We start from the raw sequence: 27,984 nt of genomic DNA on the forward strand, positions 1-27,984 counted from the left end.
TAACCTGGGGAGTGTCACATTGAATTTAATGGCCTCTTGTTCCTGCGCCGCGCAGCACGGGAAATCATATCTCCATGTGAGAGATGCTCCCCCCCCCCTCTGTCAGCCTCATAATATGTTGTGACGCAAATGTTCACATACATTCTCTCTCGCTATCTGTCTTTCTCACACGCACACACACGCACACACAAACAGACAGAAGAGAGACCCAAGACTAAAAGGCTGTAATTGTGTTTATGACAGTGGCCTGACTCTTCTACTGGCCCTAGTCCAGCGTCGGAGTGTGTGCAACCGTGCACGTGTGATAGATTAGGGAGCTTAGTGTGTGTTCTTGAGTGTTAGGTAAGTGTGTGTGTGTACGTGTGGTTGGTTCCGTGTGACTGTAGCCTCCTTATGACCTCCCTGATGGCCGGAGATGGGCTAAAGTCATAACTCTTCTGTCGGGCTTTACCCTTGAGCAATATCACAGGCACTCTGAGTGCAGCGAGTCAAACCACTGAGCTTCTCTCTATAACCGTGAATACACACAAGTGAAACTACACACACACACACAGAGACATTCCACTGTGGCGAGCACGGTAGGCCATCGCGAAGATCTTCAAAGCAGCTGAGAGCGAATGCCACGACATGAGAAGAATCAAGTGGTTAATTATGAAAGGCCGGTATAATGGTCTTAACATTATTAACTGTCAGGGAAGATTCATCAAAGGATAAGTCCAGTTTAAAACAACCGGGGCTTCGTTTTGATAATTCTATTAGGCATGATAAAATTCCCCAAAAATAACGTTTGGGTGTCAGGGCACACTGAGGGCAGGCAACACAAGGGTTTGGACGAGCAGTCAGGTTGTAAAGAAGTGAGCAGATTTAGGCTACTTTTGACAGTTAGACGCGAAATTAAACACACCCAAAATGGTGGACCGCTAACTGCATGGCTAACTGAGCTAACTAGCTAACGGCAGCTACAGTTGGTGCCAGTGAGCGGTTACTCTGGGGATTTGCTACCGCCCTTTTGTTTCCAGTATGAATTCAACAGGTGGTCTATTCTTACATATTGACCCTTTAAGTTTGGCTAGAGAACCTGTGGCTAGATTTCGCAGCTTTCATTGATTTACTTGGGGGAATACAGTGTTAGACCAGTCAATAGAAATGATGGGCAAGGCTCCCAAGAAAAAGGTAAAAGTTGCATGAGAACAACATCAACCTTTGAGTGATTTTTGGGTCACGTCAGAGCAGGGTCAGGCTGTAAGCACACACACCACAGCCAAAGTCTGTTCACCCTGCTGCCGTTCCTCTGGACTACAATGCAGCTTCTTTCCTCAGGCTGTGAGACTCCTGAACTCATCCTCAACACCAACAATTTGTTTGGTACCTTTGACTTCTCACAGCAGCTTATTAATACATCAAGTTTATATGTACCAATATTAGATTTCATCTGTAGTCATGTCTCTGGCCTCCTGATGTATCAAGGTCCAGTATTCCCTCTCTGCCTCGTTATGCTCTACCCTTAACCAGCTCCAAATATTTGCCTCTTTAACTGAATAATGTTCCTTTATGATCACCCACCAGTCGCTACCTAAAACAACTGCCTGCTGTGGCTGGAAACAAACACTGATGAGAGCAGCGACCGTCAACCAAAACGATGCGCTATTTGGCATAAGAGCACAGTCAACAGGATAAAATGTTGGCACTTAACGTTCCTGCAAACCACCGATTGGCTCACAGTTGTACATGTCATAGGACAACTACTAAATTGATCGCACTTTCACATTACATGTTTACGACCTGACTGTCATGTCTGTAGGTGGAGGTGTAGGTGTGAGAGAGCGTTTCAAAAGTGGTCAGCGTGACACTGCATTTGTGGCAGCAAAAAAATGATATTTTTAAAGGTGAGTTCGGACGCGTGCAGCCGTGTTCATGTCGCAAAGCCAGGTGAGACCTCAGGACAGCTCCATCTGTGATCATGGCGACCAAAACAGGTATTTAAAGCTAAAACGTGATCTTTTCCTAACCCTAACCAAGTGGCTATTGTGCCTAAACCCAAGCAGAGCATAAGCACAGCGTTGTCACGGGATGAAATTGAATATATGTGGTATCTTATTATTGAACCTGAAGAAATAAAAGTGACAAACTAAAGAAATTTAACATTTCATATTAGTGGTTTTCCAAAACTGTACATCGCCATCATTTATCCTGGTGACTTGGTTTGCCTTAAAGGTCCACTGTGCAGGCTAAAACTAACAATTATTGTCTTTTAATTACCTTAGAATGAGCCTTTTATACCAGAGGGAGCGCGATCTCTTCCCCAGAGTCCACCTGCTGTTATTCTACAGCAGACAAACAAACACTGGCTCTGGAGAGGGCCTTTTGCACATTTTGAGTGGCTATCGTAGTGGAAGATGGAGTGAGTTGTATCCAGTTTGTGGCCATATACAGCTACACCACTACATGCCCCTAAATCATTTTATAACCAAAACAATGAGCTAAAACTCTCCACAGAGCTGAGAGGTACTCCAAAATAGGGTGATATTTTATTTGTGGGTTGGTCTACAAGAATGAACTTTCACTTAGTCATTTGATCCATTTATATTTATATATATATATATATATATATATATATATATATATATATACATTGATTATTGGTGTTGTTCTTGACCCTCCTATGCAACATTTTGAATAAGTAACACTGTCTCCACTGCCTCACCATAACCAAAAACACAACAACATAACAAGACACAAGACCAAACCCTGAATAACTCAGTAGGACACAGTCAGGCCAAATCCTAAAAAAGCTGGAGCCAAAAGGCGTTTGGACCGCACTGTTCGAGGGCAAAGGTTCATGTCTTGACTCCTGACTGCCGCGCAAACATTTCCACTTCCTCAACATTTCATCCAGTGACACTCCAGCCGCCCGTGGCCGTTAGTCTGAGAGGAAACAACAACAAAAGACTCTTGCAATACCATTATTACCATTTTGGGCGCTTGCCAGCAACACTCCGGATTACCTTGCATGGCAGACAAATTGGCAATTGGAACGCCAGTGTAATGGAGGCTAATTGCCTGAGTGCAGGGTTAGTTTGTATTTCATGCAAATCTCATGTGCATAGTAGTGAGACTTGGCTGACAAACAATAGCCATTGTGGAGCAAAAAGGCGATTGAAAGTGGCTCTTTGACACGGGCTGTTTACTTCATATTTACTAATTATTGCTCACAAGCGCTGATGACCTCATTCTTAAATATAGTATTTTGTGAGATGGGGCCCCAAGTCGGCCATTCAGTAAGCTTCTGCAACCTTCAATTTTATGATCCCACATATTAAGATTTTACAGCAGGTTTATTACATGTTAACGGACGCTTTCTTAATGCGATTAGTGTGTCACAAGCACATGTGTCTTTCAGGTTTTCGAACTGAACTTAAGGACATAAAGATGTTTTTAAGTCTTTCAGGGCGAATCAAAGTCCAGTTTTAAATCTCATCAAAGCAAATTGCAAAATCAAGACAGAGTGCTCTCACTGGTCAGGCCAAAAATAACTAAATAATCAAGCAATATGGCTATGCACAGCCTGGTTGACCCTACCATTCCTCTGTTATTGTTATTCTGTTTTTTACTAGGTAAACCCTGAAACCTGAATTCTACAAACACATCTCACCTTAAGGTCAGTTTAGTCGCTCTTCTGGACCTTGTTGCATGATCTGAGTTTGCTCACTTGTCCTGTCATACGTCTATGATCGTTCATATTTTCATTTTTGTGAGCGCTTTGAGGACTTTGCATCCGTGTCTGATGCAACGTTGACTTTCAGAGTTCATTTTCAACTTCTGAACCTGCAGTCGGCAAAAACAATCACACCTCAAGGTCCCTGTAGTGGCTGTTCTGGAGCGTTTGATCTTATCCTATAACCTTCATCAGCAGATGGACACTCAGCTTGTTTCATTTCCCTACTTTTGACCACTTCATTAACAGCCTAGTCGCCAAGTATAATGTTGGCACTTAATGTTTCTGCAAACCACTGATCGTACCCGTCATAGGCTACATACCATATTGACATTTCTACATTAGGTGTCCTGTCATGTTCACATATCTTTCATGGACCTGACTTTCACATCTGGGGGAGAGGAGATGGTGGTGGAGTGAAGCAAAAAGGCTGCCACGACTTAAGACGCTGTTCCAACATTTATACGTGTGATAAACCACAGGATATTTTTAAAGAAACCTCAGGACATCTCAAGCCATGTTTGTTGTAAAGAAAACGGGTATGTTAAGCCAAAACATGATCTTTTTTCCTAACCCTAACAAACCCATTTTTGTGCCTGAACTTAACCAGATCATAAGAACAGCATTATCACAACATGAAATTGAAAATGGAACATGAAATTGCAAAATAAAGAGATGCAGAACGGTACATTGCCAGCATTGACTCTAATTATTTGGGTCATCATGAAATCCCTGTTTTTATGTAATTTTCTGTAAATTATGATTTTTAAAATGTTCTCTTATTTTTCTTGGATCGCCATCTTTGCACCTATATAGTTTTGTATTTAATCTGTGAAGCACCTTGTAACTTTGTCTTTTGAAAGGCGCTTTTGAGATAAAGTTTAGTATCATTTATTACTGCAGTAAACGTTTTGGCTTTCAAATGTGGAATAAGGAGCAGTGGCCTTTATTTTTCGTTAATTAATTTCTGACTTCAGTCCCAGTCTCAAGTCTACAGCTGCATAAGAGGGCCCCTTTCATAAATTCAAACGTATATTATGGAATTAATCCTCAATACCCATTTAATTAGCTGATTAAAGTAAAATATTTATATTAAAACCAAATTAAAAGTAAAGATAAAGTTGATCAAGGCTGCCACGCTTCACCTCAGTCCTGAAGCCACAGCTCTTTTGAATGAAAAAGTTAACTAACACACGTCAGCAACACAAAATATGGAATCAACAAAACAACTGCTGCCTGTTGAGTCGAATAGTGATGACGTGCTTTGTATTCACATCCGTCCATCCCGCTTATTGTGGTCTTAAGTGGGTCAGGTCATGGTCAATAATACAATATGGTTATTATCTAGTAAGAGATTTCAAGCAAGTGCGTTTCCAAAATAGACCCTGCTGCTGTGGGACAGCTGGAGAGCCTTGTGGAGGTCAAAGTTCAAGGACTCACGTGGACCACGTTACTGTTCCGTGCGAGACTTTTTCCTGGCTGTAGCCTGTAAGTCTGCTGCTGTTCATAGCATCGGAGACTGTGCAACACATGAATGCTCTGTGAGTTTACTGCTCTCTGGCCTCCTGAAGGGTACCTACTTATGCTCTCCTAACCTCACCATCTGCATCATGCTGCCATTTCAAGCCAAGATAAATCACAGAAGCCCCTGTCCATGCTGGGAATAGCTTCTTCCAGATAAGAAGTTCAAGGGTCACATTTCTGGCCAAGGTTGGCTGTCCTCAGGGCTAAATAAAGAGCCTAGGGGTTGCAGAGCAGCGCTGGCTAGCACACTCAATTAGGATCAAAACAACCATCAGAGCTGAACTTGGATTTGGGTTACTGAAATGCAACAACTCGATCAATAGAATAAATGTTGGCCTTGTGGTTCTGACAACCACGAATATGTTGAAAAATGTACAATTAAGTCTTCTTAAAAATACTCAGTTTAGTCCCCAAAAACATGACCGGAAAATATCCCAAGGCCTACATTAGAATATACAATGTGTCACCGCAACACAGCTGGAAAACGTCCCAACATCGTGTTAAAAATATTCACTTTTGTCGCCACACAGAAGGCTTGAAAGTATCCAGAAATCTATTTAAAATGCCTGCTGTAATCGGCACAAACAAGGCTTGAAAATGTCCCTAAGTCTTGTTGAAAATACCAAGTTTAATCTCCACAAACATGGCTTGTAAATGTCCCTAAGTCTTGTTGAAAATACCAAGTTTAATCTCCACAAACATGGGTTGTAAATGTCCTGAGGACTTGTGGAAAGTGTATAGGCTTGTTGCCCCGATCGCAGCTTGAGAATGTTTCTAAATCTCCATAAAAATATCTGGTTTTGTCAGCACTAGCAAAGCTGGAAAACTTCAGAGCGTCTCATCAAGAATATCTAATTTTTTTCACAACAAAGACAGCCTCAAAATGGCTTAAGGTCTTGGTAAAAATATACACTTTTGTTGCCACAAACATGACTTGAAAATGTCTCCAGTTTAACTGATAGAAAATTGGTACCCCCCCTCACCTCACTGCACCTCCATCCCCTCCTCCAAATGAGAAGGTCAGCTCATATACCTGCAATCTGAACATTATACATACATACTGTAGCAAATGCTGATATGATTTGTATGAAATGTACAAATTTCACAAATCCGTAGTTTCTAGAAATGTTAAATGCCAACATCTTACTCTGGTAACTGTGCTGAAGATTAAGGAGGGAGCCCTCTGGATCTAAACACCAGAGCCCACACTCTTCATCCTGATATATATTTTTACGGGTGATAGCCATAGCTGATTACTGGACTAATAGATAAACAAGGAGCGTTCAGTGTATTAATCAGTAGCAGCTGTTTTCAACATTACTCTGCCATTGTTACGCTCTTTCTGAGGTGTTTGTTTATTCTGCGCTAACCCCACAGGACCTCTGACCCAGCCCCGCGGAATGTGAGAGCAGAGACACAGTGTGGGAGGTCACTGCCATCATTTACATCCTAAACACATGACAGGCTGTCAGGCAGAGGTTAAAGCTGGTCAAGTTCACGCAGGACAGCACGGATCCAAATACACTGCGGGGAGGGAGGTCTCTTCGCACATGCAGGGGCAAGTTGTTGCGTACATCTACACACACGGGTAGTTTGCTTTGTTGTTGAGTCAAAAGAGGGGGATGATTAAGTCTAATGGTAAGCTATGAGGCTGTCATTTGTGATGTTTTTCTGAACCGTCATACATTCACATTATTGTGGCACATTATCATATCCATGCACGCACACACACGATGCATGTGTTTAAAATGCGTGATTCACCTTGACGTTGCTGAATATGTGCAACAAGATTTTTTTTTTTTTTTTTTTTAAGAAAACAGGGGGAAAATAAAAAATCACTTGAATGTTCCAGGTGTATAGCAGACTCTCCATCAACCCTGGCAAAAACCATTCACATGAAAAGAACCACGCTGAATAGATTTGCATAGAGGAAGACAGACGTTTGTCCTTGTCCAAATACGCACATGTTACAGCCAAACATTGAAAAAAAAAAAAAAAAAAAAAAAAAACGAAAGAAAGAAAAAAGAAACACTGATTTTCAGGTTGTCCTTGTCATCCTTTGATCCCTTGTGAAAAGGCTAGACAGTCATGCTGCAGTGATCAGTCAGGGTCAAAGTCATACTCCGCTTTCCCTCCCTCCCCTCCTGTGACTCTACTGTAGTTTTGTAGCTCTGGCAGCTGGTGGTGCTGTAAGACTTGCGTCTCCCCGTTGCTTTTTTTTCTCCTACATAACAAGGCTGTCACCTATTCTATCCTCCTTTGTCCTCTCCCCTCCATCACTCACCTCCGTACGTCAACGCTGAGCCACTGCAGCATCCTCTGCCAGCCCCTGAAGCCAGTCTGCTTTGATGGGGTGACGGTGGAAGGACCAGTGCCCTGAACCATCTACGCCACAGAAGGAGGGGGGGGGACATCTTGGAGCAAACTACGTGAAATAAAAAAAGATGATTCGGTTTCACACTCAGCGCGCTCATTGTTTCAATGATCCAAAGGACAAAATGTGAGTTCGTGAGGCTTAAATCAATACTGTTGACAAGGACATGCACATGCAAAATGAAATAGTGACTGCATCAGCTCAGGTTTTTTTTTTTTTTTTTTTTTTTCATAGATGCGCTCGGTTTGATAGCATGATGTCTGCCACTGGGTCATTTGTGTGAATGGTATTAATTGGGTTCCCTGTGAGGCCACACAGCCAGCGGCTCAGTTATGATTCCAGTAGGTAAATATTTGCCTCTCCTAACCCTCACTAGGTGCCATAATGATTCTTTGTGTATTGCACTGTGTAGAATGCCTTTCTGTGTACACATCACTCAGTGCGTATGTCTGCCTCCGTGTGTGTCTGTGTTGCAGCTCAATTCCCCCCCCCCCCCCAACATTCCCTCTCCACAGCTGCAGCTCGGCAGAGTTTGATCAATAACGCGTCCTTCATTCTCAAGTCGGGCCTGACCTTGGCAGCCTTTTGTCTCCTTCCAGGGGCCAGAGTGCGCATGTACAGGTTGGAAAACAAGGCTCTCAAAAATCCACCCTTGGAAGGCAAAAGAATTCCCCTCACTGCCACCACACCACAGCATTCTCATTAAGAGCCTAATGAATCATATATTTATAGCGTTCTTATCTTAGCGTAATGAGGTGATGCCACTTTTTGAACCCATCTGCTAAATTACCACGGGCCACGCCGAAATGGAATAAACTTCCAATTCCTTGCATATGCCGCAGCATTCATTTACATAGGGCAAGAGCCGGTCCAATCCAATCCAATCCATGCCAGGCGTGTGAACAAAGAGCATCTATGTGCAGTCACAGATGACAAAAGGTGAGCTGTGTTCCGAGACATTTAGAAGCACTAAAACATGGACGTCTGCTGCAGAGGGCAGTGGGGGGTTGATCTGACGGATCTGTTTACATGTTAATGCAGCCTGACGTAGCCTGCAGGTGGCACCATTTATAGATTGGTCCTGCAGTCACACTCTCTCTGTGTCAGTCAGTAATGGATATTTAAATGGCCGGTAAGTGAAGAATTTTCTTGCACAGGTACGTACTGTTCCATAAGGCTGCATTAAAACAACCAACAAGTTACTTGAGTATGTATGGGTACTCCATCATGCAGTCACAGGCTCCGTGATTTAATCTACTGGATACCAGCTATGTTTAGACGCAGGTACATTAGTGTATTGAAGCAAACGCTCCATCAGTATAGTTATTAAGTGGAGTCATCATACAGAGCGGTGGGAATGCTTTCAGTAACATTGCTCGTGTTCAATTTGAAAACAAGCATGCTAAAAATAAATAGGGGTTTTTTTAAAAAAAAAGCTGGAATAGTTTCTTCTTTATGTGAAACAGTCGCTGATCTAATTATTATATAAAGTAAATGCAGAAAGATGAGTAAATTTGTACACAGGCTACTCGGTAATGGGTATCTGCAGGCAAGTTGTATCAAGATCAATTACAAAATTAGCACGTTGGTACTGACAAATTGCAAAATTATGTTCTAATCCTTTTTAAGCCTTGTGGTGAAACGGTGGTAGATTTGCTTTGCTCTGGGGATAAACTTTGAATGATTTAGCCAAAAAAATGCCGATCCTTATTCCACTGCTACGATCCTACTGGCAGTGAAGCCTGATATATTCAAGATTTAAATCACAAGATATTAAAACATGAACTGCAACTCCACATAAGAATGACAATCGTTTTCAAAATGAAATGAAATAGTTACTTCAAATCCCCACATTGACATGCACAAGAAACATAGTTTCTGTTGTAATCCCTTGTGATGTTTACACCGAAAAAGTGTAAATAATATGCACCAAATCAGAATTCAATCAAAACTCAGCATTTATTAACTTATTCCGCTTTTACAAAAACAAGCATTCTTCAGGACTTCAGAGTTTACAGAACCAAAAAACATCTGGCAGTTATCCACTGACATAACAAACACTGGAAAATAAAAATGAAACAATGGAATGATCTTCGCTACACTTTCCTCTTCTGGGTGCTGATGTACAGGACTGTGGAGAAAGAGAGGAAAATAAAGAAGAAAAAAACATTAAAGTCTGTAGTTTTACTGAGCAACACAGGCACATCTCTGTAGCCAAATCTGAAATTTCTTGACATATCATTTCTTTATTTTGATCCAGATATTCAAGGGAGAAAGGGTCCTCAAAGTTCAATAATAATTAAATTGCTGGGATTATGTAGATATAAACCTTTACAAGGTTCGTTAAAAAACACTGAGGGGGTTGTTAAGTGATCGGTAAAAAGGAGAACATGGAGAAGAGCAGTAAAAAGTCTGGTTAGTCACTGATTTGTCACCATAACCCAAGCAACATTTAAAGTGTGTTGTTTGTGTCAATACCGTTGACCCAAGTAAAATAGTCTTATGCAATGGTGCATTTATATGGAATTGATATAAGGTTTGTGAACACAATGTTCTTTACAGCTGAGTCTCGAGGCTCAATGCCGTTTCCAGTCACCCCGTCCTTAACTTAACGTTGCTGGACCTCAAATAAACCCAATGATCTCATTCTGGAAAAAAAACAGTCATCCTTAAGATAAATTGTAGACTTGTTTTGTGGGAGTCATTTGAGGTAGAGGTGTAAGGCTGAAGACTGTATAGAAAAGCAGTCAGGAAAACCAATTGTTACTTTTATGTAAATCTATTTTTATAATCCTGTTCTGTTTTGACTAAAATAGCCCGATCTCTGTTGGGCCTTTTATCACACCGAGAAGTCCACCAGCCAGCATGACTCACATTCAAGAGGGAATCACACAGTAAATATGATACATGGCTGGTGTAGGGAAGATGAAGATAGGAGCTAAAGTTTTTTAAAAAATAAACAGATTCTTTAAGCAAGGGTTCTGACTGTCATGCTAAATACAGCACTTATGAAACACTCTGTATTCACACACTGTATTCTTTTACTCATCAAAGATTGACAGCAGAAACGGCTGAAACAAAGAAAAAAGAAAGAGAGCTCCTAATGCCGGGTGCTTTAAGCTTCCAGCATTGTCAATATTCCACACCAAGGCCTTTTTCATACATGTAAAAGGGATAGTTCAGTTTTTTAGTTAAACATATTTTAAGACTGAAAAACACAAATACAATGTTTGTGCATTTATTTTTTCATTTCAATCAAACAAAACATTTCTGGAGTATCAAGATCTTTAGATTGAGCTAATACACATGCATGTTTTTCGGGGGAGCATGCTGAAAATATAGGTAATTTGGAATAACCTTGTTTTTAGAAGTAAAAAAAAAAAAGTAATATTATGGTATGCATTTAATTAAAACACATAGTTATCAGACTTGATTTTCCTGCCTCTGCAAGTCTACCCAATATTCCCTGTTGTAGACAGTTAAACCTCACCAATGAGTCGATTTCTCCGAAACGTACTTAGAACCATGGAAACTGAGTTTCCCATCTAGACATGTATATTACGAAAAAACTCTGTACACATGTAAATATCATGACAAGATCCATGCACTGCCAAGCCTTGACTTACAAAATGTCTATAAAATGGAGATATAATTGTAAATGTGAGAATCTTACCATTGTTTCCTCTGAGAAAAGCATCTCCGTACTTATTCTTGAGCTGCCCATTGACATACTCCTCAGTCTGCTCTATGGCAATGTTCATGTAACCATCCAGGCAGGCCAGGACACCTGTACGAAGTATAAACAAGCACGTGTGTTGGCTGAAGAGGACGTACAATTGTAAATTAAAATCACACAATAGGTTGACATGCAGGTCGAATAAGTTTACCTCTGTAATCGACACCTGAGTTCAGTTTGACGACCACAGGTCTCCCAATTATCTGCTTCAGAAAGTCGCTCGGGGTTTGCTTCCTCAAACTCATCTTGACTGTACTCTGAAAAGGGTTGCAGAAAAAAAAACAGAAAAATTCATGTTATGGGCTCAGTTTTCTTTAATTAGCTACATTAGCATCGTACCTGATAGCTAACTCGTGCTTGGTGTGATTTACACGGAACATCTAACAGTTAGGATGTATGTACCGTAAGTATCATCTAAGGTAGCATGAAGTAACGTTTCCGGTTTGACCGAACACTAATGTAGTAAACAATAAGTGTCTTAAGTTAACACTGTGTGGACAAGTAGCATTAGCTGCTAGCTAGCTAACCCGCTAACTGCCAACTCTACAATGAATAAGCTTGCTCTTAATGGTCTGAGAGGGTTGTTATCGTGTACGTACACTGTACACGTTTAATGGAGTCGAAACAGACAACACTGCACATGTGGAAGTTTACCTTTTAAATGTATTAGTAGCTATAGATTTGTTAGCATTTCACTTACCCGTAGACGTCGTCCAATCGACTGTGTTGGGGCATGGAGCGCAGACCGACCAGACCGACCAATCAGAGGCGTTTTACTATACGGGGTCTGAGTGGGGACAAAAATCTGAAAAAGCGCATTGGTGAAGACAGTGAAGTGGCATGTATCAAAACAAGAGAGGCAGGTACAGTGGCAAAAACTTTGCAGATATGTTTTGGTTCGAGAGTTTGAAACGTGTAACTGTGTTTAAGACAAATCACATCACTGTCCGTAATCAGACACATTACATCTTTATATAATCAGGCCCTGAAAGTAATGGAAAAAGATACAAAAAAGGCACAATCTACTCAGCTTTGAGATCTTGGAATGCTTAATGAGGGAGAATGAGTAGGTGCCGTATTAGGGATTTAAAAGTATAACTTTTTTATTTGCAAAAGTCATTATGAAAATCTGATCCCCTATCGTTAGGAAAATCTACCTTAATTTGCAAGTGTATGTTTAACATTTTCCATTTTTATTCAACTAGTTATCTTGTGAGATCAGGATTCACAGAAAAGAACTATTAGTTAGAGGCTGTTTGAAATCATTACATTCACTAACTGAAAAAGAAGCATGTCAAGGCAATTTCAGTTAAAAACAACTAAACCAAAGTGTAATGAAAATTCTGGTTGACTATAAAAGGGTAAAGGTAATATGGGATAATTTTGATCGGTGCTGATTATCACAGCATTGTTTGGATAAAATTGCATTATAAAAAATAATCATTCAAATGCTCATCCTATCTGCACCTGTTTTGTTTTTCCTTTACAGTTTTTCTCGATTGTTTACACACATTTTCTGAAAGCATGCCTCATGCTCTCAGAACTCTACACACAAATCAAAAATCACACACACAATGGGCAAAACCCCTCAATTCTCCTGTAAAATTAAACTTTACATTCAAAACAATGTTATTTCTTCTCAAAATGGTATTTAGTTTTCAAATGACACACACAAACCATCAAATGAATAGACATTTATAAGAACCAGTTGAACACTGATGTGCTCAGTGTAAAACACTATGATGAATGGAAAACACTTCTTCTTCATTCATCATAATGACTTAGGCCTTTTTTGTTCAGTTACACTTACTACAGTCAGTACATACATAAGTGTGATGTAAAATATTTGAGAATATTGTTTTTATACTCAGAACACACAAATACACGGTAACAGATATATTTTATTTTTCCCACAAAAACAATGTACACAGTGTACATCCCAACCAACACAAAGTGCATATACAACAATATACGGTCTACCTACAAAACAACAGAAGAATTTACTGTACACAGTTACAGTAGAAAAATAAAATAAAAAAATAAAAAACTGTGCAGCATGCTCTCCTCTGTTTCGGTCTGGCCACAGCACCTCATCCACATCACAAGCAATGTTTTCCCTGGCCAAGCAGCAAGAGAAACATCACCTAGCATGGTGAATCCAGCCATGAAAAGCACCAACTGCTATATATCCACATGCATCTTCCATAGCTTGGAGAAGGGGTATACACATTTGTGGATTTGTGGATTTCGGTCATACACTTTGCAAAAAATTCTCAGAAGAATTGAGGAATGGAGAATATGGAGGGAGATAAAGCGTGGTTTGGCAGTGAACCAGTTACGAACCAGAGCAGCCCAGTGGAAACTTGCGTTGTCCCATATGACAACGTACCTGAGCTGCTCTGGTGGAATGAGTGTGTTGTGTAGGGTGTCTAGGTGTTTGCCCATTTGATGAGTCAGTGTGCATAGTAGGGCAATTCACTTTAGAATTTTGAATGACAGAGTGTTCTTTGTGAAAGCAAGAGATTTTCTTCATGAAAATTGTGCCAAATGCAGAGAATTGTGTGTAGTGTTTTGAAAAAAGTGTGTTTTAGAACTGCAATTTGAGTGTAAAGCAGGAATTGTGCTTCTAGTTTAGCAGAATTGGTTCAGGGGGTTGGTGCATGAGTTACATGTTGTGGTCATTGTGTCTCAAGTACCAGTTTTTGTATGTAAACAGTTGAAAAAAACTGTAAAAGCCTATGAAAATACTAATTTGTGATCTCCTGCTGTGACCCAGTTTTTTTAATCATTCTCATGAAGCGAGATGTCAATATTAGAATTGTGTCGTAAAAGCTTAATCTGGAGAGATGACAAAAGTAAATTTTACATTTTGCCCAGCCCTTTTATAGTCACACAGATCTACATGTGTGCCACATCTGTGGGAGAATCATGTTGCTGTGTTCCTGCACTGTGCATATTTATAGAACAGCCACCATGGACCTGTAAAAACTTATACAGTCCTGATGAAAATGAGTTACTGCTGCACAGTTGGTCATGAGATGTGCAGCACTGGGCTAAGATCTTATCTTCCAGCAAGGTAGGTGGGCAACATGGGGATCTTTGTGCTGTCTGTGAGAAGCAATAATTGGTCAATTAAGTGTTTATTAACAGAACATTCCTCAGCAGCCATTTTGAATATTTGCATGTTCCAGCTTCTTATATGTGAGGAGAGTATGCTTTTCTTTGCCATATGTGATCATAAGCTGAATATTTTAATGTATCCATCCCTTCAGGTTGGGGGAATTATAAGAAGATATTTTTTCACTAGTTTCTGACATTTTTTGATAAAACAATCAATCAAAAAATGTAAGGAATGAAGGTAATTTATTTATCAGTTTACAACACAGGGTTGCACAATGATACTAATGCTTATACTACTTCGCATTAGTTTTACTGTGCAACCCTGTGTTGTTGTTGTTGTTGTTTGTTCTTCTTAATCATGGAAAAACAAGGAAAGACGTTAATGATACCAGCGTTAATTATATGAAGTAAAATTATTGAAAATGTCTCAATATGTCTGACAGATTTCTTCGGGCATAACTGAATATTATTTCACAGTTGTCAGACTGCTCATTTTTTTTTTATTTGAAGGAGACCTGTTATGCTTTTTCTCCCTTCCTCAAGTGTTTTATAGACCTATAGGGTTTTGTGCATGTAAAAGGTCTTGAAAGTTAAAAAGCTCAAAGTCTGCACCAACAGGTGTTCCGCTCTCCTGAACAATGCAAATGCCTCATCAGTAGTCCTACCTTTAATTCCGTGACTTCTTGACATCACAATATGTCACCATGACACACATTTGCATAATTTATGCCTACATTCAAGGTAAAAGTGAGGCTAACTGGAAGCCGGAAACACGACCAATCTGACTGGAGACAGGGTGAGCAGTGCTGGCTCAGGCGTGTGTCAGCTGACCAATCAGAGCAGACAGGGTATTCAGGAGGAGGGGCCTTAAAGAGGCAGGAGCTAAAACAGAGCGTATCTGACAGAGGAGGAATAAAATGCTTCTGCATTGGACAGTATAACCAAACTGACAGATTTTTTGAGCATGTAAACATATATTTAAAATATATACATGTATATATATAATATATGTAACTATGTGTCCGCTTTAACGTAATACATTATAGTAGGGCGTAAACAATGTTATGGGTACTAATGTGTATATGATGCCCAAAAATGAGTTAAGTGACCTTAACCCACTATATATATTTATATTCATATGTTATTTGATCTCTTATGGAATTTCATTGTCTTATAATATTCTTAAATGGAAATCTGCTTTGAAATGTATGTAGTAATATTTTTAAATGCATCATAGTTTTACCATTTTTCAACATTTTTTGTGAGTTCAAGTGCAGTACCTCGAGCATCCTAGAGATTTCACAGCTTTTCTTTTTTTTTCCTCCTCCGGCCAGGCTATGTTATGAAGGATAAGAGAAAGTCTACCATCTGATAAAACTCTAGTTGCTGGGTGCATGACCCAAACACTGCACAGCTTGGGAGGTACATGAAAATTGGTGTAGGGGGGAAATAGCGATGAAATAGCTGAGGTGAAAGATAGAAGAGGATAGAGGGAGGGAGGATGTGCCAGTACGTGTTAACAGAGACAGAGAGGTTGAGAGAAATAGAGAGAGAGGGCGAGAGACAGAGAGAGAGAGAGGGATTGTGAGAGGTGGAATCATAAAGTACTTCTTGTGTGTCTAGACAGGTTGCTTGTTAGCAGGGCATGGCTAGCCCTGTGGAGGCTAGAGGTTAATTTGGTATCTGCTGCTGTGTTAAACTAAGGTCAGTACTACAAGTCCTTAAGTCATAAACAAGAGTAGTTAAGAGCCATGTATACACCTAGGCACCGGTTAATGAATATTCAATGAAGATATTTTTTTTCTCCTTGTCCCCTGTTCCCTTCGTTGTTGCTTTCTTTGAAGGAAATTTTGGTGAAAAAAAAAAACCTCACAGTTTATTTCTGCCGCCTTCAAAAATGACCTCTGTGCACTTACATTCAGTTGTCCTTTGTTATCATAATACATGGCCTCAGTCGTAATAGAAAGTGGCCTTTTGCTATTTGAAACCTGGCATACTCATTATGCAGTTCTGTCCCTGAATGCACCAAATGTAACTACCCATAATTTACTGCCTAATACAATAAAACCAATAATGTTATAATAATGCGATGATTTTTTTTCCTACCAGGTCATAAAGTTTGTGGTTTAAATAAAACTTATGATCAAAGATGCGTTCTCCCTAGCATTTGTTGCAGACGTTTTAATATTCAGCATGACAACGAGGCATGCAATGAGAACTCGAACCGAGCAGTCCCGGACAAATCGTAGTATCCAAAGGCCCTGAGGTAAGTGTCTTTTCCTAGTAACCTGCAGAAAATTCAACGATAACAATTCAGCTGCAATAGAGGTTAATTGTAAACATTGACACTGTGGTCTAAAATAATCACATCCCACGGATTACATGTCAATGGTGGTCACACATTCTGCAGCCTATACGTTATTTAGAATTAAAGTGCGTAGGTGTACACCTCGGAAATGCCAAAGCTTTTTTACATTCCTGTTAATACATAAGCATTAACAGCTATGTTTTTGCTTCTAGGTCAATCTGATGGATGAGAATCAGTATTGAAATATATTATTTATGGTTATCACTGGTAATTAGGCACATTTTCTTGTATACAAATGTATTTCCTCTGAAGGCCATTTTACAACCTCACTGGGAAAGTCTGTCACACACAAAATTTTGCAGGTGTCCAAGATTTTCCTGTTTATTTTTTCCTAATTTAAATCTGCGGCACAAAAAAATGTACCTAACATTTAGGGGTTTCTTTGTGACAAACTCACAGAGAATTATTAGCATCTTTCACATCATTGTTTTTACTGTGTTGGTTCAGCCTCACAGGATCTGTTGTTTTTAGAAATACCACTGTACACTACATGCCCAGCATCAAAAATAACTGACAAAGTAAGTGACTGCCTGGTGAACATTGTGGAAAATTTAGATGCCAAAGAGACAGCTATTTCTCCAAGGAGTTGGTGGAGACCAAAATCAGAGCTAAAAGAGCGTGAATATTGACATAGATTCATCAGTTGGGCAGAAACATGGCCCGAAACTGCTTGATGTGTAAATAGGCGACTGTTTACTGTTATGTTACACCATACAGGGTTCCAGCATGCGACTATTTTCCGTACATCCATCCAAACATCTGTCCAATCATTGCCATAGGTTGCACCGGTGTGCCTGAATTTCAGCAGGTCAGATAATAAAAAATAGCCTATAGAAATATTTGTAAAAACACCAAGTGAGTGTGCAGATACTTGCCTTTGAAGAAATTCATTCTATTTACAATCATTTACAAAATTTGTTAAGAAATTCATTTTAAAATGTATTACTGGATGCATCAAAATTATGTTCTGGTGCACCTAAATGAAAAAGTAAGACACACCAGTGCAACCAGAATAGAAGAATGTTAGAATGTTAGTCTGGAGCCCTGCCATATCAATTTACGTAAGAGGTGATAATACAGTATTGTGTTTGCAGCTTGCACATAATAACCAACAACATATTTTTTTGATTGTAGTCATCGTAGTAGCAGTAGAAGTATCAGTACTGGTGGTGGTCGTGGTATTATTAGGTTGCAGAAGCAGTAGTAGTGGTAGTGGTATTAATAGCAGCGATAATATAAGTGTTAACATTTGGCTTATTTGCAACATCATTATAATTAATACAGAGCTTATATTTGATTTCTCCCGAATTACATAATTGATCATATGAATTTGAATAATTAGTTATTTTTAGCTCCTTTCCTTCAGTCAGTCAGTCAGTCAGTCAGTCTTCTGCTCATTAGCTGTATAAGGCCCCATTTCTTCAACATTGTTCAGAAAACATTGTAAAAATCAACATCTAGCCAACCCATGAGTGACTTTTCATCAGAAATGCTCTGTACATCGACTATAAGAGTGGTCAGCCAGAAAGCACAACAGCGGTGCTGTCAATTGAGTGACAAATCCTGTCTCCATCTCCAGACCCCGTAACCCCGAGGGGCAGTCCAGTGAAATAGAAAGATTATGGTGACGGGAGATGCTATTGTAGGTGGGAAATAGGGGACTGGACCAAAGGAGGCAGGGGCTGGAGGTGAGTGGGAATAAGGTGGGGGGGATGGGGGGGATGCGCATCCCTCTTGTATACTAAAGCAATATGCAGGATGGGAGTGTAGGTGGGGGTCGTGGCTGTGCAGGATGAGGAGAAAGTCTAGACTGCATTGACCCTTCCAAGCCAGGTTTTCTCTTCAGGTCAGCCTTGATATGGAGAAGATAATGGAAAAGCTTGGGGGAGTTTTCAAATAAAAAACAGATTGGTTGACAGAGTGTCCCTGTTCCTGCTTCTGTGTAATCCCTAACTGTATGGAGGTAATAGCTCGGAAGTGATGGGAAACCTTTCTTCCATCTAAGGGACTGGGAAACCTCAGCTGCATGGCTTGGTGCTGGGATCTGTTGCCTTTGTAGCATTGACTGTTATTTTAAACGGCAGACTTTTGTTTGACGCTGTTGTGAGTCCCTCCATGCCTGCCCTCTCTTCATTTAACTGTACAGCTCACCAAACAGGTGGTCAGACCTCCACATCCATCCTCTATACGTCCCCTATAAGAGCTCTGAACCCCTTCGTCATAGCCTTTAACTGTACAATAAAGAATAGAAATTCATAACCAGTGGTAAAATACCCATAAGGTGCAACGGGTGTCCCTGTGCTTTGGATTTTGCTCCTTATTATTTCTTTTCCAATGACACATCGCTCAACTTCCACTTAATGACTCAGCTGTGAGCGCTGACAGTTGACAGCGGTTGGTTGCCTGGGGCCCCATGCTGAGAGAAGGGGGTGGCACGGGGAAAACGAGGTGGGATGTAATCACTCCCTGTAATTTGAAGGAAATCCACTGAGCTGCTCACAGTCAAGATGAAAGCACTCCTCGTGTACCGTCTCTCCACAGCTCGCCAAGCCCCACTGCTTGCAAAAAGCCTAAAAAGAGAGGTTCAGAGAAGCAATTCTGCCTGGTTGGTGTCCCCCAGGGGCTAGTCCTGGGACCATCTCAAATCAGCTACAGCCCTGGAGCCATGTTCTATCCCCAAGGAGTGGCACCGCAGACAGACAGTCAGACTGCCCGTCCTGTGCTATATGGCCCAGGCGCAGCCAGCCAGCATACAACTCTCCTGAGATCCTCCTTAGTGGAAAGGGAGCTCAGTGGAGCTTATGCTGAGGGCTCTGCTTGTATCTGGCTGTCTGTCTGTCTTTCTGTCTGACACCCTCCCGTGTCACCTTATCCTCTCTCACTTCCCTTCGACATCTCAATCTGAGGCGAAGAGGGGATGTATTTTAAAGCTCCCCACCCAGTGTTCCTTTTTGTCACATTAGGGAAGAGAGAGAGAAAAAAAGAGCATGAAACAATCCTTAAAATAAACTTATCTTTCAAACAATATGACAAGCTTGTGTGGAGAAGTTTGCCTCGAAGCATCCTGTCACAAAAAATAATTATGTGCACGGTAACTAATAATTATACTTTGTTAACCTCAGCATGCTTTATTGTCTTGACTGTCAAAATGACAGTCAATTTCACAGGAAAATTTGGCTCGAGCCATGAGCAGATCGCCCAGTTTGATCACTTTGTCAGTCACACAACACTATCCTACCAAGTTGTCAAAGAGACACTGTAGTGGTTTTGCTTGATAGATGGTGAATGGTGCTTATACAAGGGGCCACTCCAGCGCGCCCATAAATATGCATCGTGACATTTGGAACAAAGCCGCTCGTCCTCTCTTTCCTGATGAGCTCTGCCTGCATACTATAACATATTGCAATACTGTCACACCTTGTGTTTCATAGCCAATCTCTCTGTTCATCAACTTGGCAGATAACCTCTAGAAGCTGACAGATGATATGGAGGATGGCATTAGGGCTCTATTGTATGCAAAACCAGGAAGTGAATCTCCAGCAGGGACGCTTATAGCTGTAATAAATAATTAATCCTCATTAGGCTATGACGTCCGTAATGTATGGGTTGAATATTTAAAAACAACACGCGCGGTGTGCTCGGACGGTCTTGTTTTCCAGACGGTTTGGAAAAAGTCAATCAAATTTCTCTATTGATCACCAGCGGGTCAGAGGCGGCAACGTGCTCTCACATTCGCAGACCGGGAGTCTGCAAGGCCAAGTGCAAAAGAATGCTCCCTGTTCTCACTGTAGCATTAGGAACATAACTGGCTTCTTTCTCCAAACACCTCATTGCTTTAGAAAGGAATAAATATCCAAGACAGCCAGGAGCAGTTCCTTTCAAATCCCACACACACGCATATCTCTCTCTCCCTCTCTCTCTCTCCCCCTCTCTCTCTCGCCATGTCTCTCTCTCTCTCTCCTTCTCTCTCTCTCTCTGTCATTTGACCAGCAGTGCTTCCTGCCACTGAGGACCTGTGACTCAACAGCCAGAATACAGCACCGTTCTCTTGCCCACCCTCTTGAATATTCATCGAAATAAGAGGACTGAAGCACAGACCCATCCATCTTGTATTCATCCGCATTTATATAAAATAAGGAAGAGTGTATGTGTGTGTGTGTGTGTGTGTGTGTGTGTGCTGGAGGGGGGGTGGTGGTTACAAGTCGATATCCAAACGGGTGCTGTGGGAGAGGGGGCGTGGGGGGCTGTTTTACACTAATTTCTTTATCCCTTTCACAGGAGTGCCATGTTACAAGAGAATTCCTGAGGCGAGCCAATGGCCCGATAAATCTGCCGGAGCCTCTCTCTCAATTTGTCTCCGTGGAATGTCAGCTGGCAAGCGCCCAGACACTGAGAACCTCTTTTCACAATGCGCCAATCTAACAGACGAGATCCCATGTTGGAGCTACAGTACAAGGACTGGCATGGATAAATTGCCACGTGCCTTATCTAGGTCTCTTTATGTCTAACTGTCTGAGGTCTTGCTCCTCGCTCTCCCCTCCGAAGGCCACTTCCTCCCAGCCCCGGCGGTTAACCTGAACGGCCGAGCGGGTGACATTGACAAAATGCAGGTGTCACCAAAGAGGAACCTGTGATATGACACAGATGCTGTGTCAAGCCGTCTTACTCCATATGACCCGCAGTGTGAACAGAAATTGTCCTGTTTGGTGTCGTTCATCACTGTGTGGCGCAGTCTCCCACATAGCCCGGTCCAGGTGGTGGAATGGCAGAGTGGGAGAACAGACCATGTTTGTGTGAAGATGCAACAACTATCTCTCTCTTTTTCTCTGTTTCTTTTCTCTCTCGTTCCCTCCCTCCCTCCCTCCTTCCCTCCCCACCGCCCCCCTCCCTCTTCAAACAGACTGCTGTAGCACTCTTTGTACTCTATTTAAAGGTTGTAGGTTAGCAAACAACAAGATGCCTTCCCACCTGTACCCCTAAATGAGTCATGAATGAATTCATCTATTTATTTATGTACAGTATTTGCAGTAGAAATACATACAGATTGATAATAGTATGACGTTTTTCTTTCCCGATCGATGTAGGAAGTTTTTTAGCACTGGTTATATAAATCGTTTTGATAACATTAAGAGTGCATCATATAGTTTTTTTAATCAGTTTTACTCGGTTTATATTTGCAGGGCCTTCTAGATAGCCACATATCATATTCAACTGCTGTTCTTGGGACCTTATTCTCTTTTGAGGACAGCTTGTTTATGCAGTTATGGAAATATATTAAACAAAAAAATATTATATTTCTGAGCTTGTACTTTTACCTCATTAATATTGTAAATATTATTAATTCCCAAAACTACATATTGCACTTTTGAGTTTTATCACAGGGTTGTATTGATTTCATTAAAAATGTCAATGCATTGGCTTACACATTTTTTGGAATGTAATTAAGTTTGTGTTACACATAAATTAGCGATGACTTACAAAAATGCTTACAGACACAGATAACGTTCTCTTGTTAGGTTGCATAGATGACCGCGTGTAACTATCGAATCGTGTCGTGGCAATCTGAGGCATATTTAAAGAGCTTTATTTTGTCAAATAAATCAAACGACGCAGTACAAAATTAAAAAGAAAAAAAACCCCAGATGAATACCCCTCTATCCTCTACAACTCTGAAATTTCGACACAGCCAACCACACGAGCGTATTTAAGGGGGCTCATGTTACTGCCTGACAGTTGGCATGACTGTAAAAAAAAGACATGTGCCAAGTGGAGCTGCCAATGCTCAGCATGGCCGGTTTTAATATTTTAATGTGTTTCATTACAACAGTATGGGCCAGATAGCCTTTCTGACGTCCAGACAATTGTCTGCAAATGAACAAGATTACATGACAAGCCCTGAATGACAGAGCTACCCACTGCTGCCTACCCTAGCCACTTATCTGATGGTAGCCTAGCAACAGATCCCTGACCTGGCTTTGACCTCCACCCGATAAGGTCAACACCTGAAGGCTCTCCCATTGGAGGGCTGGCGGAGAGAGAGGTGGAGCTTGGGGATGCGGGGAGACAAAGGACTCACAGAGCAAGGGCAGCCTCCTCTGCATAGAGTTCCCTGCTCCCTGCTGACAAAAAAATGTTCGTACAAAAGCATGCCAGACCTCTTTACCAGGGTTCGTTATACCTGTGTGTGTGTGTGTGTGTGTGTGTGTGTGTGTGTGTGTGCACGCGCGCACGCAGAGGAGAGCAAATCATAAAGGAGAGCACTTGCAGGTACAGTATCCCCCCGTAGCAAATTCAAACAGCAGCGTCTTATTTTCCAAAGGGTCAAAAATGTTTCCTCCCTCGTCGCAGCATCAATGAGAGGAAAAAACAGCAGCTGTAACTGTTCATGACGAAAACTATCGCGGTGACAAATAGAAGAGATACATTACGAAGGAGGTGGTGAATGTGAAATTAATCGACCAGAGCAGCCCACCCTGATAGAGATCCCCACTCCTCTATCATTTGTGTGCGCACACATACAAACCTCACTCGGTTTAACAGCAGCGATATGGAAGTTAATCCAAATTGTGATCGTGGCAATATCCTATTAGACCATGGCAGTAAAATCAAGCTGAGACTGGTAACACATTACAGATATCAGAACATGTTCAGCACGCTCCATTACAATATGAAGTGACATTAATCAGCAGGGGTCCTCTTACACACACATAGAGGCATAAAACAAACATGCAAATCATACACACAGAGACGTGCACAAGGCTGAAGTACGGCTCAAGAGAGCACACGTTCGAGCGCTGGATTGCTCTTTCATTTGATATCATCTAAAATGGTAAAAAAAAAAAAAAAAAAAAAAAAAAAGAATTTACCACTGGCCTTTTGCAAGATAGATTCAAAGATATTGTAAAGAAAAAAGATAGTCAAGCAGCCAAGGGCAAGGAGGTGGTCAAATGAATAGCTGTTCATAACACTTTTTGTAATTATTTTCACTCACCCAGCCTCTGGAATAAAAAAAAAAAAAAAGTGATTTATAGACAGGTGGCAGTGTTACTGTCCTACTGCTTTGTGTTAGTTTCTGTGGGAAAAATGTACTGGATGAAAACTGCTTGAAATGATAAAAGAGCACATTGTTTTTAGAACTGCGCTCGTGAGGGGCGTGTCACCGATCAGCCTCTCAGTTTTTTTGTCAGCTTTTGTATTGCGTACTGTACGTCTCTCTTTTCTCTCTGATGTGCATATTCAGTGATGTGTTGGCACCGCGGGGATGATCATTCAGCCTGTCAGGTTTGGCACTGCTAAAATATCTCTTGTCCCCGAGCCGAAGGACCTTCGCTTCCCTCCAGGGCCTTTTTGCAAGACCTCTGCCCCAGTTCACCCGGGGCAACCTAGGCTCCTCCTCTGTGTGTGTGTGTGTGTGTGTGTGTGTGTGTGTGTGTGTGGAAGTGTGTGTGTGTAGGTTTGCACTGTCTCCTTACTGCAGGGGAAACTGTTGAAGGTCAAAGGGCAGGAAGTTGGCCACCTGCCTCTGTCACACTTGTAAAAGTAGCGGAGCAGAGAAAGGAAGTGGTCGCGGGAGAGTAAGACGGGAGAAAGTTTGAATTAATACGCATTATGTGTGCACACTTCTCCGACAGCTGAATTTACAAGAAGGTCAGATAGGTTGCAGGATAAACAAAATCTTAAACAAGTTAAAAGCAGGGCATTTCTTCTGAAATCTCTCTTTTTTTTTTCACCGAGCATTTTGTTGACCTTTGTGAAACTTAGCTTATCTGATCCGCAGACTTTATGCCTGATTAAAGGAAACGACTGCCATAGGCTTCTGAGCTCCCGAAGGACCACCACCGCTGAATAACCTGGTGCAGGGATCTCTCCGCTGGTATTTGCTAGAGGCGACAACCCTTCTCGCTCCCTGCATAAATGTGCCAACCGAGGACGAGAGCATAGAAGGCCAGAGGGCAAAAAGGGAGTGAACCACCTGCTTCTGTCACGCTGTCAGGATGAAGGCGGACGAGTGCAAATAGGGTGAAGTGTGCGCGTGTATGCGCAGGGGTTGGGTTGGGGATATTGTGTAGGAGGGGGACAGGTGGCACGCCGGACAGCGCTGGCACAAGCCACCCCAGGATTTATCACTCAGCGACAGTCACGGCTGGGCAGGGGACAGATGTTTCTGTTTACCCCAGGGCAACATCTGACTGGCCGAGCCTAACGTTAGCCCGAGCAGTGTTGCCCGCACAGGACAGGGCCTGGGAGGATGGAGGAGAGGGAGAAAAAAGAGGCAGAGAGATGGAGAAGAAGCTGGAGGATGTTCAGTTTGCCCCCAAGGCACATGAGCAAGTTAGCTCATTTCTCTCCAGTCTGCTCCATCCTCCACTGAAGCACCTGAAACTCATTTAGCCCCCCTCTAACTGTTGTGCCACTATAGGGAACCATTTTAATAAGTAGTAATAATGCCAGCTGACGGTATGAGCTGTTTTCAAAGCAGGAATCCTGCACCAGTTATTGGGAAGTGAGACAAAAAAACCCTAATTGACTTCAAATATGTTCTTCACTTCGTTAAAGAACCAGAATACACAGTGCTTATTGTGTTGGTGTGTGTGTGTGTGTGTGTGTGTGTTTGTGTTAGCCTGCTCCCATTAATGTATAATGTACAGTGTGTGTTCCAGCTGGGAAATTTGAGAGCTGTCACTGGTAATAAAGCTGGAGCGATGGGGTGTGACCTTTAGGTTCAACCCTGAGTGAGGTCATGTCAGTGTTGCCATGGCTACTATCAGCAGACTGTACCGGAGCCAGCATTACCTCAGCTGCCTGGCATTGTCGGGGTCAGAGAACAGGCTGTGACCTCCCTGCGGTGACCAAAGTGAACTGGGAACAAAAACACCACCAGGACAAACACTGTTGCGCTATAATGCAGATATTATTCTGTTATGGACAAAGTTTAATGGACACGATGGCACCAGAGGTGAGAGATTTGAACGTCTACGCTGATTTGAGTCCGGAGTAAGACCTTAAATTCAGTTTGGTCATTCATTACTGTCAAAAGGCTCAAACATGACAATGAAATCTAAAAGGTATTTAGCTGTGGTTTCATCAAGACGTGCAAACCAGATCTGCATAGTTTGCACTGCATTTTAAACCAAGGTACCTGCTCTAAACCGGATGACTGCCTATGCCCTCAAAATTAACCTCTTCCCTCTTCTACAACTTATTTCTATCAAGTGCTCTGGCATAAAAATGGCATACAAATATGTAGTACGAACTCTTTATCAAAGTTGAATATTTTACCAGCAGAACTTTATATATCTTAGTGCTTAAACAGAGTACGTTTTCCCTGAGGTAGTTTGAGAAATCGTCTAGAGGTCTTGCCATTTGCATATTTTGTGCTGTCCACCAAAAAATACAAATAAATGAAGAAAAAAAAAGACAATGTGGAGAAAATGCAGAAACCAAAAAGAACTGAACCGTTTCCTTCATAGAAGGTCATTCCCTCTTTGGATAGAGTGCTTGTCCATCCACATTTGCAGGTAGGAACACAGCTGTCTCCGCACAGTCTCTTAAAATTGCAACATAAACCATTAAAACGTTCAGCATTGCATCCCTGCGTTATCCCCTCCACAAATGAAGAACCTAATGGGATGTCTTAATCGTTTCATGCAGGAGATGCAATAATATATAACTCTTTTCTATTTGTGGAACATGTTTGTCCACTCTCCTCCTGATAGGCCCCATTTAATCATGTTGTTCTGTTTCCTAATTAGCAGAAATGCAAAGTGTCTTTGTCACCTGTGGACAGCCAAGAGGGCTAATTTGGGCTTTTCACTAATTGCCACGGTAACGAGCCTCCTGCGCCTCCACTGGGGGTGGGTGGAAGGCATGGCAGGAGGAGGACTGGAGGATGGAAGGATGGAGGGATGAAGACACAGCTCTCCTCACACACGGCCGAGGTGTGAAAGAACGCGGCAGGCCAACAGAACGCAGCCTGGAGGAGTCCAACAGCAGGGAGTGGGGGACAGCCTGCGCTGTGAAAAAGCCCCAACACCCAGCTGAGAGGGAGGAGGATTCAGCTCTGGCCAGTTCTGGTCTCTCAACTTTGATGAGGAGATGACTACATTGGGTTGGATAATTGTTGGACATTTTTCTAACACTGACACCTGTTAAAAAAAAAAAAAAACAACCTCCACCTGATTTCATTTTGGTTCCCACACAACGTACCTTTCTTTCTCTGCTGTTCTTTTAATAGACATATTTTAGGTAAAACTCAGCAGGCAGTTTTTAAATGAGCCGCCTGACATGTACGACACCCGTGTGTGTGGGGGAGCAGAGGTAGAAGGGGGTGATGGGGGAAATAAGCCAGATATAAATAAAGGATGTTTGATCACGGGGATGTTTCCTGTTATTAACTAAGCTGAAGTTCAGACTGCAGCTTTCAGGTGTTGCTTTTCCCCCGTGCAACTCTTGTACAGTTTATAAACGATGGTGAAATGGAAGCCTGGGAGAAACTTTCCTCAGAGGAGAAGCTTGGGTTGTCATTACTGTATTACTATTAAAACATTTACCAAAAAGTGTTATTAGTATTACAGATGCACAGCAGGATAGATTCAATGCACGCAGTGTTTCAGTCAAGACAAGCCTGTTGGTACATCTAATTATGACCATATAGCAAATGTTATATTTCATTTTAATTACAATGAGGATTCGGCCACAGCATGGAGAATCTACGCCTCAACGCGCCTCTGCTTTATGCGTTTCATGGCGCCTAAATGGACATTCGTGTTCGCATCATTCGCATAAATAACCATCGTCACTCACTGTTATATTATTATTATATTATTATTTTGTTGTAGCTGTTGTTGCAGGGCAGGGGGAATTAAATAGATATCGTAATTCGCTTCCATCAATATGGCCCCCTCTGCTGAATTATACCCTCTTTTGCTTTTTTTTTTTTTTTTTTTTTCTCTTCCAAATACATTTTCTTTCCAGCAATACACCCTGAAAGCTTGGGGGCACCTTGTCCGTACGCCGCTCTCGGGGGCGAGCTCCTCGAGTGAGTGTGTGTGCGTGCGTGCGTGAGTGAGCGTGTGTGTGAGTGAGAGAGAGAGATACAGAGAGAGAGAGAGAGAGAGGGGGGCGCGCGCGCGTGTGTGTGTGTGTGT

General features: G+C 41.7%; 1 protein-coding gene across 1 annotated transcript; it reads right to left on the reverse strand.

Annotated features, from left to right (window-relative positions):
* Positions 1-9,553: 9,553 nt before the first annotated feature.
* Positions 9,554-12,173, reverse strand: lsm6 (LSM6 homolog, U6 small nuclear RNA and mRNA degradation associated). The gene is made up of 4 exons (XM_030393757.1): positions 12,050-12,173; positions 11,501-11,606; positions 11,287-11,400; positions 9,554-9,744 (listed from the first exon to the last, which is right to left on the reverse strand). The coding sequence occupies exons 2-4, from the start codon at positions 11,592-11,594 to the stop codon at positions 9,710-9,712; spliced, it is 243 nt and encodes an 80-aa protein (XP_030249617.1). The 5' UTR covers positions 11,595-11,606; positions 12,050-12,173; the 3' UTR covers positions 9,554-9,709.
* Between the last annotated feature and the right edge of the window lie 15,811 nt (positions 12,174-27,984).

Source organism: Sparus aurata, chromosome 1, assembly GCF_900880675.1.
Source record: "Sparus aurata chromosome 1, fSpaAur1.1, whole genome shotgun sequence".
NCBI classification, from domain to species: Eukaryota; Metazoa; Chordata; class Actinopteri; order Spariformes; family Sparidae; genus Sparus; species Sparus aurata.